This window comes from Cyprinodon tularosa, unplaced genomic scaffold (genome assembly GCF_016077235.1).
Source record: "Cyprinodon tularosa strain WSP-4 unplaced genomic scaffold, ASM1607723v1 ctg5, whole genome shotgun sequence".
NCBI lineage: Eukaryota > Metazoa > Chordata > Actinopteri > Cyprinodontiformes > Cyprinodontidae > Cyprinodon > Cyprinodon tularosa.
Window position 1 is genome coordinate 4,177,335 of NW_024039229.1, and position 17,097 is coordinate 4,194,431.

At 39.7% G+C, this 17,097-nt stretch overlaps 1 protein-coding gene across 4 annotated transcripts; it reads right to left on the reverse strand.

Annotated features, from left to right (window-relative positions):
* Positions 1 to 821: 821 nt before the first annotated feature.
* bmp8a (bone morphogenetic protein 8a) lies at positions 822 to 16,655 on the reverse strand. Of its 4 annotated transcripts, none has more exons than XM_038302883.1 (9): positions 16,583 to 16,655; positions 15,983 to 16,053; positions 14,529 to 15,694; positions 13,715 to 14,282; positions 8,572 to 8,764; positions 4,805 to 5,232; positions 4,563 to 4,639; positions 2,119 to 2,229; positions 822 to 1,242 (listed from the first exon to the last, which is right to left on the reverse strand). In XM_038302883.1, exons 4-9 carry the CDS (start codon positions 14,154 to 14,156, stop codon positions 1,093 to 1,095), a joined length of 1,401 nt encoding a protein of 466 aa, XP_038158811.1. In that variant the 5' UTR covers positions 14,157 to 14,282; positions 14,529 to 15,694; positions 15,983 to 16,053; positions 16,583 to 16,655; the 3' UTR covers positions 822 to 1,092. The 4 variants fall into 4 exon arrangements, with proteins under 4 accessions (XP_038158811.1, XP_038158810.1, XP_038158812.1 ...); XM_038302882.1 differs by having other exon boundaries at positions 13,715 to 14,431; XM_038302884.1 differs by having other exon boundaries at positions 4,805 to 4,984; positions 5,084 to 5,232; positions 13,715 to 15,694.
* Between the last annotated feature and the right edge of the window lie 442 nt (positions 16,656 to 17,097).

Below are 17,097 nucleotides of genomic sequence, written 5' to 3' on the forward strand. Positions count from 1 at the left end.
TAACTACCTTTGTGTCCCAGATTGAAGGTGGACAACCCCAGCGGGAAAAAAAAAAATAAAAGACCAGCTAGCCCAATGTTGTGATGTTGAACCTGAAGATTTGAAAATGTGGCTTTTAGACGGTTTTTAACGTTTCCAGCTGCTGAAAATAAACTTCACAGATGCACAAACAGAATCACAAAACAATATTTTAGTTACTCTTCCTTGAGGAAACCGCATCCCTAAGAACGGAGATAAATTAGGCTACGTTCACACAGCAGGCCTTAATGCTCAATTCTAATTTCTTTTGCAGGTTCGTTAACATTTCCGCATGTGCAGTAGAGGCTGGAATGCATTTGTCTGTTTCTTCCCACTTCTGTGTGTAAAAGATCATATACAGGTTGCATTGAGCAGAAAAAAATCAGATTTGGGTCACTTCAGGGTGCTGTGTGAACGTAGCCGCAGCAATAAAAAAAAAATGTTTTCATTGTACCTTTTTTTTTACATTTTCAATAAAGCAATCAATATATTTAATTGGATTTCTTTTCATACGTTAACTTCACAATTGAGGCATCAAACCAGGAAGTATCATTTGCCTTTTTTCCAGAACAGGCCTGTGGATTAAAATGGACCCGTCCCAATATAATCTAGCAGCGTCTGGATCAGTCCAACTGAGCTGATGTAGAATTTGGTCCATCTGATGTCACTAAAAGCCAACAATCATTTAAAGCAGGGCCCTCCTACCTGCATCCCTGCTCCAACACAACTTTAAATGACTTTCAGCCATGAAGTGTTGCCAAAGGCCTGATAATGAGCTGTTCTTTTGATTCAGCCGCATTGCAGCAGGATCTAAAGGGAGACTCCTGCTTCAAATACTTAATGTCAGCCCATTTAACTCTTGCAAATCAGGTTCTGTACAGAAATGTAAAATTTTTACAGTCTTATAGAAAACTAAATCTGTTTTAAATATAGATACAAAGCCAAGCAGCAGGGTTAAATCTATGCAGAAGCGTTCAACCTGCTCAGATTGTCTGAATCACTCCGCTGACCTGCCTCATCAGGGATGTTGAGTTCAAGTCCAGTTTAAACTGGTGGACCAGCATCAGCTTCCTCTCATAGACACCCGCAGGTCTTCACCACCATGTTGCGATGCTTCTTCAGGATCACGTTGTTTTTGTCGTCGTAGAAAAGGACAGAAATGGAGCTGAGCTTCTTGGGAGCGCAGCAGGCTGAGGGGACCTCATCGGGCTTTATGAGGTGGACCTGCATGAACAGACAACAGGCTGAAGTTTTAGAAGAAAAAGAAGCTGCAAATACTAAATAGATGATTGTTTCCACAAAACGGTGACATTACTGTGGAATAAACTGCATCACCTCAGTTGTAAAATATTTACCATCCAGGTAAATACATGTACGTATATGCAAATACACCCATACATGCGTATACACATACATGCATGTGTATATATATGTGTGTATATATATGTATGTATGTGTGTATATGCATATACACACATACATATATATACACACATATATATACACATACATGCGTATACACATGCATGTATGTGTATACGCATGTATTTGTATATGCATATACACATACATGACAAAAGTAAAACAAGTACAAATTTATAAATATACTTATCTATAGATTCTATCTCCAGTTTTTTTTTCTCCATAAATCTTAATTCTTTATGCAAAATCAAAAGATAAAATCTAGTGACCTATCTATAATAAAAGAACTACAAACAAGGAAAAGCCATAGAATGACGAGGTTATGTCTAAACTTTTGACTGGTTCATTTTTATTTGTGTGAAATCTAACATCTTGTCTGCAAGAACATGGTGCAAAATTAATGAGAAGCCTTTTGATTAGTAAGCTAAAATCTTTTTTAATTATGTTCCTCCACTAATAATAATAATATAAGCACAGCTCAGGCAATATATATAAGTTCAGTTTTCTATCATAAGTAGTTTGATCTGATTTTGAAAACGTTTCTCCATTGATCCATGAATTGAAATTTAACTGAAATTTGTTCGATGGATCGGAAACGACAAAAAGCGAAACCAAAGCAAACAAGTGATCTGTAGCTGAACCTCATTAATAAGAAAACTTATGGTTTGATTTACTGACCACTTGCTGGATGATGGCGTGGTTTGTTGCATTCATGCAGGCGCCCATCGGATGAATGCACTCGCCGTCGCAGTAATACGCAGAGTATCCGTTCGGAGCTAGAACCCAGTCCTGTTCAGAATAGAACCGTTACTTTAGGACCAGCCGTTATCCATGGAACAAGTTAATAACACCAAAACTACAATATAAATAAACATTCTGAGAAACTCTGGAACTTAGTTTATAATTTACAAGAAAAATAAATAAGTTCCAGGTTTTAATTTTATCAACTAAAATGTTTCTGTAATTATTCGTTTTTTTCTAATTGAAAGATTTAAAGACATTAGAGGCATCCTCTGAGTATAATAGGACCGAGGAAAAATGAAAAACCCTTAAACCTCTGGGACACAGTTCAAGAGTTTCATAATTTTTAGATTCAATTACTATATTTTGACAATATTACAAAGATAAAACTAAGTAATAAAAATATGTTCTCCAAACTAACACTGCTTGGTGCCCTATTTTTAGCATCCTTACCCACCCAAACTTTCCTTATCTAAACTTCAGTGTCTTCGATTTTATACAGATCTATGAAGCTTTTACTTTTTTGTCCAATTTAGGAGGTGGGGGTGTTTTATATAAAGAAAACATTTGTTTTGCTGCTACCTTAAATAGAGGATTTAATAATAAAATAGTAATTCTGACTCAATATTTCTGTTGATTTTAGTGGTTAGTTAGGAAATAAATCAAAAACTAAAATACAATAAGTCATTCTTATTTGTTTTCATCTTTTCTCTTATTTCTTGCACTGAGAACAATAAGTCCAGATTCAGGGTAACTGCTCTCTTGTTTCTTCCAACAAAGATCAGGAATATTGAATATTTCTGATCATAAATGAATGACCTGGTCCTAGCATCAGAGCTTAACACAGGGTTTTAGCTTCCTGAAAGTTTTCAGTCTGCTCATTGGTTCTGTAGTTATTATCTAATAGATTGTTTTTTAAACTTCTTATAAAGTCTAAATTGGTTCAGCTTCAGTTCTGCAGCGTTTAGATGCATCTCTGCTCCAACAGACCAGAATACACAGACCTCTCCTGATGAAGAGGATCCATGTTTCCAGGAGCGATTAAGCAGGGTGCATTTAAGTGCTGCAGGATAGCAGCTCTAGAAGACTGGAACCGATACAGCAGACCTACAGACAAAATAAGCACGGCCTCTCCAGGCGTCATGGTGTTTGCACAGTCGAATGACCTGGAACCATCACCGATTCTGCTTTTTTGACTTCTTTAAAGTAGTAGGGAAATGGCCGTTCCAACACTTTGGTGCACAACTTTACACATGAGTGAATAAAGGGAATTTGATTGGTCGTTTGTGACGACCTGTCCAGGGTGTACCCTGCCTCTCGCCAACTGGAGATAGGCACCGGCACTCCTTGCAACCCCAGCAGGGATAAACGTAATGGAAATGGAGATAATATATATATATATATATTTTTTTTTTATATTTCAATGGTCGATTGTGGCCGGTTTCTCAGAAGCATCTTGCTAACCAGTTAGCAATTTAGTGCTATTAGTATTCCAATGGGAAATTACATTGGGACCAAGTAGCACTTGGTCCCAATGTCAAGGAACGCTGTCAAGGAACGCTATGGACAGCAGAAACATGCAAGAGGAGGAGAGTTTAGTGTCGAAGTTCATGGATGAATCTCCTCCATCATATATGTTTTATTTAGAGGAGTAAAGCGGGGACTTAAGGGCAGATTATACTTATGCAACCGCACACATCAAATGTCGCTTGGGTCTGGTATTCTTCTGCACCGTTGGTCTGGAATTTGTAGAGACGCACAGCAGTTTCCCATCAAAGCGCTAGGGGGGGGCCTATTCGAGAACTCGCTAGAACTTTGGCTGATGGTCACAAGTGTTTATCTTCCAGAACAACAATGGCGCATCTGCAAAATATCACGGGAGTTGCTAGACGTCGAAGAGGAACTGGTTACGTTAATGGAGTTGGCAAAAACACTGATTAACCTTTCTAGTTGTCCATCGTAGTTGTTCCTCGGTTTTTAAAAATGGCCTACGCCTGCCGAAGACACAGACGTCCATCCCCGTGAAGACTGGGACGGAACCCAATGGAAAGGAAATGATTTTTATTTCAACTATATTAGCTGCAACATATGAATTGAGAAGCAATGACTAAAAAAATTTGATTGACAGGTGACTGTTGATATATGACTGGGCAAATTTAGGTGTTCAGGCTGACGTATAACTAACTGGCCTGCAGAAAATAACGGGGAAAAAAACAACACAGATTAAGACAGGATTTTTTTTTTTAAATAGAAATTTTCTAAATTTTGGGACAGTATCGTCTGATAAAGAATATATTTAATCCAGAATTATCTGACTTCCCTACGACTTTAAAACCAATTAGCTGCTTAGATCTAGAAACAGAAATCTGGAACCAGTTTACCTTCCAGCCCAAGTCACCGAAGCTGACGTAGAGCTCGTGTTTTTTGCAGGGCTGCCCTTTGCTCACCGAACCACGACCTGAAAATAAGACATTTTTAAAATGCCCATTAATCAAAGTCAAAAGATTGAGGATTTAATTTAATAATTTTCTGTGTTTTTCAAGCTAAACTCTGATCTAATCTAAGGAAGGTTGTGAACAGATAAAGTCTTTGGTTGGTCTGACAGTGCGTTAGCTTCACTAACCGTGGATGGTGGGGATTGGGAGATCATATTTGGTTTTCTTCCTCCTCTGATGGGGCCTGACGGCTCGCGGCGGCCGACAGGGGATCTGGCTCTCCCTGAAGAAGGTCACCATAAAGGGCTGCTTGGAGCGAGGGCCTCTGCGACCCACCAACCCGATCCAGCTCGCAGACAGGGAGCGATCTAAGGGGGGGGGGGGGGGGGGGGGGGGGGGGGGGAGACGTTTGTAAGGACAAAATAAACCTAATAGTCTGAGCTGTGGCAGCCCGGCAGCGCTCTCACCGTCCTCCGTTTCTACGTAGAGACGGATGCCCAGGTTGCTGCGAGGCTGAAGCAGCCAGTGGTTGGAGGCAGAGGTGACATCAAACGCCAGCCAACCCTCCTGTCCCGCAGGAACCGACTGCATGTCCAGCAGCACCAGCTCCGGCTCTCTGCAGGAACAGAACCAGGGAAACATCATTAGACTTAGAAAACTTTTACGTTCATTTTCTACACACAGTGTGCATAAAACGAAATTTTGTTTGGTCAAAGCAACTCATTGATTTATCATTTATTCACTTTTACTATTTGCACCTATAAAATAAAAAAAGTTGGAACCTTGGACCTTAAGGTTCTCATGAATTAGAAGAGGTTTTAACAATTCAATCTGAGCTACAGACTTTGACAAATTTACTGAGATTTCTTTGGGACAAAACAAAATTAGGAAAGAAATAATTGAGTCATCAATTATCACAATATTCTTAAACGGGTGACCTGTTGAAACACCTTTAACCCTGAAGACCCTAAATAAAATTGTTTAACTGTAGAAGAGATCCAGTTAGTCCAGCTTTGTGATTTAATCTCAGGATAAATCAGGTTAAATCAGAGGACCAAGAGCCCAGCAGTTGGGTTATGGAGAAATTTGACACGTTCTAAAACATCCCATAGAACTCTGGTTGATCCATGGAAAAAAAATTTGCTCCGCATATCCATCTGGAAATGGGTGATTTCGATTATGGGTGAAAATACTGGTTAGCTGATTGGCCTATGTTGGTGATAGACGGGCCAAATAAACCAATCAGATCAACGAAGCATATGACGTACTAACAGAGCGACGACGAAGAGGAGCCAATTGATAGATCAAACTCTTGGTGAAACCAGTCGGGAGAAGAGCAAAAACATCTTCTCCTCTGAGAAAAGCCTCCAGATCAGTGTTTTGCTCTTCTTTCAGTGAAGAATTCCGACTCTAATACTCTAATTCCGATAAAACTTGCTCGATAGCCACGCTAACGCTAGTTTCATCGGCTGAAGCCGCCATGTTCTTTAGACTGAACTGTAGCGCTTCTCGTCGCGTCACACCTCAACCCGCCTCAAAGCCAACGCTGATTGGACGTTCGTTTGGTGAACGGCTCCAAATTTTCTTTAACGGAGAGTCTCCAGACTGATTAGCGAGTGAAACCTTGAAAGCTCGCGAGATCAGGATGGTCTCACGAGGCTAGATCAATCAGCGCATATGCTTAAAAACAAAAATCACTGTCCCACCATTTACATACAATAATAAATAACAAATAACTGATACAAAACAACTAATAAATAAGAATAGTACATTCTCTCGCACATTATTCATGATGATTAATGGTTATTTTTGGTTGCATTTAGTTTTGTTATTGCTGTAGAGTAAAATGACCCACGGAAACCCTGATACATGTACGAATTACATTGTTATGGTCATTTTTACAGTGAAAGTGGGGAGTACCAAGATATTTATAATTTTTTAAAACAAAGCGGCGCGTGTATGACGTCATCTGTGCGCCGGACTGGAGTCGTGACAGGCAGCCCGGGCCACAGGCGGCTACGCTCTAATCGTTCAATTCCATTTGGAGAGCGAGATCATCTGTGGTAGCAGCTCTAGATCTTCCAGGCATGTGAGGGAAACTAGAAGCAGTTCAGAGGACAGGAGGAATAAATGGTAGCCGGCGCGCGCAGATGATGTCATACACTCTCCGTTTTGTTTTAAAAAAATATAAATATTAAAAATATAACCGCGGATGTCTGGGGGACAGTGATTCTCCTACATGTTATGAATGCTGGCGTACCATAAAGAATAAATGATGAACAGTTCATTTTGTGCCTTCAACTCGTTAGGAATATCTTCAGAACGGCTCCAAATGACACAAAACTAATATGGGTGAGTAACTTGATGTAATAACGTAAAATCAAGGGCCCAAAGTAAAAAAAAAAAACAGTGTTCCCCTTTAAGCAGTGACTCTGCCACCATAAAACAGCACCAGTGAAAGGGCATCTAGACCGTCAGCTAACTGCAGTCTGACCGGTCGCTTCTGCTCACTATCAGAGCAATTAGTTAATTAGCCAATTTGCTAAATCCTGGTAGCGTTTGCAAAAGACCCCTTCATCAAACCAACTTCTAACCAGTGTTTAAAGTTTTATTATGGTTGTTTGTTTTTTTTACAAACTTCAATTATTCAGCTGCTGTTAAAACCAAACTTAGTGAACATTTGCTTGTTCTCAGCAACGAGGTACGAATCTGAACCTTGAGTGAATTTCTAAACAACAGAGAAAACTTCACGCTCTGATTCGAATCTAAGAACAAAAAAGTTATAAAATTAGCTGGAAATGTTAATTCAATAATAAATACATCTTAAATCAATAAGTGATTTTAAATTTAACCATATAAAAACTGCATGTCTTGTAATAAATCTTTAAACTTATAAAAAATAATACAAAAGTAAAAGTAAAATCAATAAACGACAAAAAAAAAATCACAAAATTACATGGAGAAGTAGCATTTAGTCCCTATGCTCCACTTATCTGGAACAAACTTCCAGAAAACTGTAAAAGTGCGGAAAGCCTGAGTTCCTTAAAATCAAAACTAAAAACACTTTTGTTTAGGATTGCCTTCCACTGTTCTAGTTAAACAGTTCAACTAAAACATATTTTCTTTAGTCCAACTGTTTTTAATATTCTTTTTTGTTTCTGCATTTTTTTTTACTTGCTTTGATTCTGTTTTATCTTCCTGTATTTTAATCATGTAAAGCACTGCATTGTCTTTGTACTGAATTGTGCTACAAATAAATTCGCCTTGCCTTGCCTTTTATAATACTGTGGATTTTGTTTTATTTCATCTGTACATTTTATTGATTTAATGGATTATAATAATTTCTCTTTGTAGGAAAAAGCTCTCCATATAAAATATTCCAGTGCATCTTTTTTTATTTCATAAAGTTAGAAACTTTAAAGCAACCATGACAACATAAACAGTTAAATATTTCACATTCTTATCTAGTTTAATATGAAGATTAAAGATCTTAATAAAATGTTTTTGTTTAAAATACAAGTTTATCAAACTGACAAATGTGAAAATCTTTAGCCTTTGCAGCAGCAGAAAATTCATAAATAATAATAATAAAAATAACATATATATATATTATTAAATCTGTTTAAAATCTAAACTCACTGACTTTTAAATAATCCAAAACCAAAGCTTTTAATTAGGTTAATTATTCAATCAGGGAATAAATGTTGCAATAACCACTATTCTCCTCATGATGGTGCTAGTTGCAATCAAACATCAGCAGGAATAAACTGCATATGTTTTGTAATTTGTATTTAAAAATGATGAAAACTTAACTGTAGAAAAGAACCGATTTATTTAGAAGAAAAACAATCAGGTTTTTTTGTTTTTAAAGGCATCAATTTAACCAAAATACAAAGAAACCTCCAGAGCCTGAGGAGACATGAAACTCAGTCTGGTTGAGAGTCGGAGGACTAACCTGTTCCTGTTTTCCCTTTTGATCTCATAAACAGAGATGTGCAAGGTTCGATTGGCCCTCTGGCCGACAGTCAGCGTCTTGTAGATCCGAAACTCTGCAGCCGTCACCGTCTCTCCCTTAGGGAGGGGGGTGAGGTCGAAGCGAAACTCCTTCCAGTAAGGACGAACCTGCAGGAGGTTTCGCTCCTGCTCCACTGTGCAGAGAGAGAAGCAAAGGGTTCTGGGGGTTAAAACAGCAGAGAACCACAGAGCTTTAAAATTAAAGATTAAATCTGAACAAAAACAGATAAAATCAGAATCAGTCACAGCAGTTTGCAGTAAAAAGAAGTTTGCACAAATGTTTGCAATCAGCAGAGCAAGTGAACTCTAGTTTTTAAAAGACTGAATCTACAGGAAGCAGAAAAAAGGGTGATTAATCAATGGTGGAAAGTCTGGCAACGTTAACAGGACTGGAAGGGGCTTCATGGCTCAAAACAATCTCAAACTGCTGCTGCTGCTTTAGAGTAGAGACAATATTCTGTTAAATCAGCTGATAAAACAGGATAAAGTTTCATAAAGACAACAAATGTCTGTTGCTTTCAGATCATTTGACTGAACTAAACATTTGAAGATGACATGAAAATTTTTCACTCATAATAAATCAGGATCGGCTCTCCGTTACCTGAACCTCTGGCTTCGTTCACACTGCAGCCTAAAGAAACCCAAATCCCGAACACCATAGCAACTGCTCAAATAACAATGGGAATTTGGTATAATGTAGCAAGCAAGAAAGAATGAAAGCAAGAAAGAAAGAAAAAGAAAACAAGAAAGAAATAAAGAAAGACAAATTTTAAGATGGGTAGCCCATGACAAAGACCTCAGGCCAGGAAGGCAAGACCCAACTTTTAAATATTGGATCAATAGAGGGCTTACAGCCTTTTGTAATTTAATTAGTAACGGGGAAAAGAGGATCTTAAAGACAAATTCAGACTTCTTTTGATACCTACAACTAAGATAATTTTATAATAAAGAACTCAAAGATGGAAGTGCGGTTCTGGAGACATTGTGTGTTGCATATCAACATAAAACTCAAACAATTATCTCACAGCTGTGCACTAGCCTGATGTCATGTCAAAAAAATACAACTCTGTAGGGGCGGGTAAAATAATTGAAGAACCGATGCATCGCAATTATTACACGCAAAATTCATAATCGATGCAGGAGCCCCTCAGAATCGATTCACCTCCTGACCGTTGGGGGCGCTGTCGGCACTGTACTCAGAGATGAAGACGGCTGTGTTGGAGTCGCTAAAGGCTGCTGAAAGAGTCGCGCTGACCCCTACATAACCATCACTTCTTATTTCATATCGAATGAGTGGGAATTAAGTTTCAAATGTGCTTCAGACCAGGCCGCTTCACGGAAGTCACACAGGGAGCAACATAGCGAACATGTTGATGGAGGCAATAAACGAATGGGGGCATAACCGGAAAAGTAGCGGCTGTTGTTACAGATAATGCTACCAACATGCTAGTTGCTGTAAATATCACTGAGCTATTACATGTTGGCTGGTTTGTACATGTGCTTAACTTGGCATCCCAGGCTGCTCTTAAAACTCCTGGAGTCACACGGCTTCAAAAATCAGCATTGAATCGAATTACATCGGATCGTAACAGCAATAATCGAAATCAAATTGATTAAATTAAACTAACAAAAGGAGTAAAAATATCCACCAATGGAGGGGAAAAAAGCTTCAAGTCAGACATGATCAGAAATCGGATCCGGATTAAAAGAAGATAAAGGTGAGTGGACACCCTGATAGGACGGCTGTGCTCGTATCAGGCAGCGCAGCAGCTCTGCACAGTAATTAGAGACACTTATTGCTGTGGACCGCAGCAGCTGCTCTGCACACACACCACTAATTACAGGCCTGCCCGGTATTTTTAGAGACGCTCCTCCACACAAGCATTTTCATCTCGATTCGGACCGTTGTGTGTCAGTGGGGCCTTTAATTCCATCCAGCTGGTTCTTCCCATGACATATACAGAGACGCACACTCCACCGCCTGCTTCGTTTAACCGTCTTCTCTTCGCTTCAACCGTTTCCACCTTAGAGAACATTTTCTGCAGAGAAATACTTTCAGCACAGAGTCGCCTGAGTCGTTTGTTTACAGAGGCTCTGGGATGGAGGTTTTTCTGTGCTGAATGATTAATTTCAGGGAGAATTTTCCTCTTTGCAGAGGGAAACCCTTAACATGATGAGAGCTCATTAGAAGCTTGGAGCAGAGACAACTTATTCCCACGATAAAGTGGGCACTGATGGCCATGCAGAGTCCCGTAGGAGCTGGAGGAAGGAAGCTGCTGGAAGGAGGATGTTTAGCTTCCAGGCTGGCAGAGATAGGCATCGACCCGACGGCTGCCTGCAGCTGAAAGGTTCTTCATCAGCTTCAGTTTGAAACGTTGGAGGTGAACATTAATCTAACCTGTTATGTCTGAAGGACCATGATGCAACAGGCTGTGTTTACGTAGCCACATGTTAGCGTAAAACTGCAACCAGGAGTCCACATCTGCAAACACTGGAGCATCAGGCTCTTCTCAATAAGGACCAAAACAACCACCATGTCTCTCAACACCACAGAGGCTCAGTTTGAAGTTTGAGATTTAAACCTTCAGTTGAATGTTTACGTTTATATAAATCAAAATCTTGTGAGAACCACATATGAAACTGAGCTTCTGAGGTTTGAGTTCTGCTTGTTTGCGTCCAATCAGCTTTTCCAGTTTTTACAGCATGGCTCTTTTTCTCCTAGAATATTGCAGCATAACGAACCAGAGTGTAACTATTGCAGAGCCGTGCTTTTAAATAAATGCACCTGCTTACTTGCACATATTGACCTTAGGACCTAAAGTCAGCGTTTTATTTTGACAGGTACAGTTGTGTTCACCCTGCCAACAGCAGACGGAGAGTAATATTTTTAAAGAACTGTCGGAGCGGACATGGTAACAGTGGTAAAAGTTATTTTTCTACTTATTAGTAAAATAAGGGAAAGGAGAAAGATGGGTGCCAAAGAGAAGAAAAATAAAAATGCTATACCATACACCCGTACAGATTCGCTTTTTAAATTTGATAATAGGTTTAATAAAGTTAATAGAGTATTTACAACAAAAATAATTTTCTGATGAAGATAAAACTGAGGTTAAGGTTTGTTTGCATCCATTAAGGCTCCTAATGTGACACCAAGCTTAATGCTGTTTTGCAAACGCTTAAAAATAGTTTTTGTCTGTTAATTAATATAAAAATGTAAGAAGGAATAAGTCATATGTAGGAAAGAGAAAAAAAAAGTTGGTTTTCACAAAATCTAAACCAAATTTCTGTTCTTTCTTTCTTTATTTATATTTATATATATATATATATATATATATATAAATAAATAAAACGCAGCAAAATACTTGGTCATCATTACCATCAACAGGCTGCAGCCATGTCCCAAATTCCTCGCTTTCCAGCCACCTTTGTTGAAATTTGCATTTCCCAATTCTCTAGCTTTTTCTCCACCTCAAGCTTTTTTTTCCGAACACACGACATTACGATCAACTGGAAGCAGTTCCAGAACCAGTTATATCTGATATAATATATCCGACGAAGTTATAATATATCCTACGAGTGGGTCTAGCCTCCATCAATGCCCCAGGCTCTAGAAATAGCGGGCCAATCACAACGCAGAGATACGTTTTGAATTTCTGGATGCAAAGTGGGCAGGGTTTTGAGGGTGTGATGACAAAACTGCACGATGCTGGAGAAAGCACAACAAGGAAGATGGAAACAACTATTGAACAGTTGTGGTTTGACTCCGCTTTGGAATCAGTTCTGGAAGGATTAGACTTGGGGTTTACGTTGAAACGTGAAGGAAGAGGCTCTACGCTCATTTTTAAGAAGGACGTATTCGCAGTTTTACCGACACGCTGTTTGTTTACTCTCCCCCACCAACTTCCTGTCGCGCTTACTACGTCAGTCAGTGGCGCTCATTGGTCAGAGTGTTGGCCAATAGGCACAGACCTGGTTTGAAAGACAACGGGTTGTTCTCATCAACAATCTTCCGATGTCTTAATTATTGGGGCCAGACTAAATTACACATTTAATCACACATTTAGTCTGGTTAATTAGGCTACGTCGTTCGGCTTCTTTGTTAGCCCGCAATGCTAGGAAGCAAAACGCCTTCAAACTCGGAAACAAAGTGCAGTGGATTGTTTTTTTGGATGAATGAGAATCTTCCCCAGCATCAGCCTTTGGGTTATCCCTCAAGGAAAAGATGCTCATCATTAAATTAATCTTCATCAACTTTTATCAAAGCTACAGACATTGTGCAGAGGTCACTTTTCATGATCAACCAAGTTTCTGGAGTAATGACTAAATGTTTCAGGTGTAATTCAGAATAACTTCCCAACAAATAAATTTCCTCAGGAATCTGAGCTTAAGGATATCAAATATATCATCCATCCAAGCTTTAAAGACAATGTTATAGGGCTCATTGAACATCGTTCAGCCTGTTTAAATTCTGTTTAAATTTTCATTAAGGCAACTTTATCATTCAATTATTAATTGAAACAATTCTACAGATTAATCATTATTAAAGAAAAGTTTTGTTGCAGCCTTTAAGAGGTTTTCATAAACAGAAGGTTCTTCAGTGATTTCTCCATAAACACACAGTGCGACATCTCCTCTGCTACTAACAACCAATATTTAATCGGTTGGCTGGAGCCAAAGATCTTACATCTGTTAAACTTTGGCAGATGAAAATGATTTGAAACAAACAGCAGGGGGAAAAAATAAATACAACAGAAGCGTCTCTGGATCGTCTCCCAATCATCTATGAATCAGCTATTAAAGAGACGTTTATGGTCATAAAATTAAGAAAATGGGTTTAAAAACAAACAAACACAAGTTTCTCAAGCAGTGTGAGATCATTTAGAAAAAAGTTGGATTTAAGACCTTCAAAGAGTTTTAGAAATCATTCCTAGAGGTTATTAAAAATGTCATCTTTAATCTAATCAGATCCTACTTTTAGATTTGCACTAAACTATTTTGCTAATGGTAACATTTCCAACCAACATGAATAAAAAGCGTCTCCCAGCTTCTCAGACCTCTGCTCTGTTAACCCCCCCGTTACTCACCCAGGTTGACGAAGCTCATCACCGTGTCGGCCTCGCTGACCACCGTCCCGAACGGCGGGGTGTGTGTGCTGAGGATGGGCAGCGCTGCGTAGTTCACCTGTGTAGCAGCTCCGTACCTCCCCAGGCCCGGTCCGTTTACCATCTCCTCCTCATCGTCGGCAGACATGGCGTGGTACAGGTCCAGCATGAAGAGCGGCGCAGAGGAGGGCGGCCTCAGCGGCGGATGGGGTCTGGGTCGGCCTGGCAGGCCCAGGAGGTTCAGGATCTCCTTCTGCATCTCTTTCTTCTCGCGCCCGCTGAGCCGTCGGAAGCTGGAATGGACCACAGCCTCGGCCTGCTGGGTCCACAGCGAGACGGTGAGCAGAAGCAGCAGCAGCATCAGCGTGGACCTGGATCTGCTCTGCAGACACCGGGTCATCGTTGGGGACATCTCCAAGGCCATGAGCCTTGTTCTTCTGCTCTCAGCGTTCGATACGCCCGCTGCAGCTCAGCCACCGCAGACAAATACAGACCAAGTGTTTAGATGAGCGCTGCCTGTGTTTACCTCAGCTCTTCCACCTTCTCTAATCTGAAATCAGAAGGAAAACCCAGCTCTCCCTCAGCTCTGTCACGCAGCAGCAGAGTTGATGAGAGTCAGCATAATTACAAGCTCCTCCAGCCGTGTTTTGGATATAGACAAAAAAATGCCCCTTTAGAAGATTGCTGGAGGCTTTGAAGCTGCAAACGTGAAGGATGGAGAGTAATTTTAGTGATGAGTGGGTGCTGGAGAGGAATTTGGGAGCTTTGTCATTAGGTTTGATAAAGGAGCTCAAACCTGCAGCGAGAGATGAAGAACCCTCCAGAGAGTTTGGATCCAGGGTCCGGTCCACTCAGCTTTAAGGTTCTGGGTCTCTCCAGTCTCTCTGCTGCTCTGTGGACGCTCTGAGTGAATCCTGAGCAGCTGGTCACGAGCAGGAGGGAGTTTCCTTCCTAACCTCTCCTCCTCCTCCTCTTTCAACTCTTTAAACTTCTCTCCCTCTTCATCATCACCCCTCCCAGCTGTCTCTTCAGGAGACCTCATCTGTCCCCTGCCTGCCGCCACCCATCTATCTCTTCATCTGCACTTGGCTGCTTCCTTTCATTTCTGCTCTGGCAGCCTGGTGTTGGTCGATTTACTGTGAGCCTTTTTATTTCTGTTGACCAGCTGTTTGCTAACGAACTTTTTTAAATGGTTCCTGAATCATCTATCAGTCCAGACAAGTTTTCCTGCAGCATGTCTAAGGCAAACATTCGTGCTCGAGGTCCAAACCCGAAGGACTCTGAGGGAAGAAATTATTAAAATAGAGCAGAGGTTCAGCCCTGCGCCCGCTCATGTTTGTGCTCTCTTCTCTTCAAAGCGGCCTCGGTTCTTGCGGTCTCTTTGAGCGGAACGAATAACACTGACCAAACCAAAGTGGTCGTCGTTCTTTTTTGTCCGAGGCCAAAGGCAAGTGCTCGAAATGCCAGGAATTAATGTTCTACCCGCCGTACTTTGAGCCGCTGCCAGCTCCCTGAGGATTTATCAGGAGAGGTGAAGGCCGGGAGAAGAAGTGGAGCACAGAGAGGATTAGATAAAAAAAAAAAATAAAAAAAAAAGAGGGAATGTCTGCCCCTGAAACCAGAATAACCCAACAGAAGTTTAAAAAGAGGGAGGAGGCAGTGGAGGACTGCCACCAAGGCTGAGGAGGGGTGAAGATGGATGGAGAGCGGACAGCAAACCAGAGGCCTGAATGTACACACAGCTGCAGAGGAAGGACTCAGACCATCTCATAAACATGACAGAGTTTCAACTCTTAAACCGCAGTCTGGTGGAGAATTTAAAGCAGAAAATGAACAGAGAGACAAAGTTTCAAACCAACTGCTCTCTGAGCAGAGAAGTGACGATCCAGTCGTTATCTTCTGCTCTCTGAACACCTCAATTACAGAGAAATGTCCGGCGACTGGCTGCGTGTCTGGGCTCTGCTGTCAGACAGACACACGGGAAAAGGGAAAAACAAATTAACTCGGCTTCCTTTTCACTCATAAATTTACATTTTTAAATAGCTTAACTTAAACATTTGTCAAGGCTGCATTTTTAAAAAGATGAAATTGTCCAGTGAGCCGTTTCCAGACTAAATTTCTTTTTGTTTTACACTTTTGTAAACAAAATGACAAAATCTCTCTTAAGTCTCTAAACACTTTAATGAGAAACATCCAGCTGATAAACATCTGTTCCAAAAGTCAAAATAAATTAAGTACGCATGCAAATACCTGCATTAAACTGCAGAGAGCAGGACAGGCAGGAAGAGCTGAGGGTTTCATTGGCTTCTGGCTTTTTAAAACTATAAAAATGTACAAAAGTTAAAGTTAGGTAGAAGTCACTGAAACAAGAACAGTTTATTTTTAAAAATGCAAACAAATAGTTACATTTAAAGTAAACCTGATTCAGGATGAGGAAACCAAACAGATTGCAGATTATTGCTTAGATAAAACCTATACTTTGGTAAAATTATACTTAATTTCTTGTTACTTTTCAGAGAATATGTTCAAATTGATAGAAAATGTACATTATGTCATGTTTTAATAGATAAACATTCAAACAAATATTTTTGGATAATTTAGTGAAGCTAGGATATAAATGCAGACAAAAAAATTACTTCTATCACATAAAAAAGGTTTGCTTTTGATATTACCGGTATCTATTGGAAGTGGCAAATTTTCATAGGCTACAAGATGGCGGCTCTCGGCTGTCTACAATGTTTGACATCAATCATTTGCTCCCAAAAACTGTCTTATTACGATTTTAAGCTTTCGTGTGAGTTTTTAGTGGAATTTATTAACTCAAAACATGATTTTATTTTAACTACAAACCTGAACGTCGTACTTTTGCCGCTTGTAGTAATCAAATATAACCTCACGTGACCGCCAGGTGCTTCAGTTTTCCGTGGCAAATAGTGGAACGCACCATTTTCACATATCGGAGGGGTGTCCCAAAAATTTGAAAGACTTTTTACCTATGTTAACAGAAATTTGAATTAATTCAAATATATTTGAATGTAAGAATTATATTAACATATTAACAATTAACTGTTCAGATGGGCAAACTGTCGTAAATTTATGCAGAACACCAGAGGCTGGAAAACATTTTCTTTTCTAGAGTACAAACCCCGCTAGTACTTTTTTTTCTAATGTAAACCCTATTGTAAATCCCATTGAATAATATAATGTTGCCCCTTTATTATTATTTGCATATTTTTATCATTGTTACCTCTCCTTTTGTCTTTGGTGTTCTTCTATATCTAAATAATAAGGAGAATAACATTTATCAATTTAGCTATAAAAATAAATCAGGAAATTAATATAAAAAGGCTGTAAGAAATGTCATC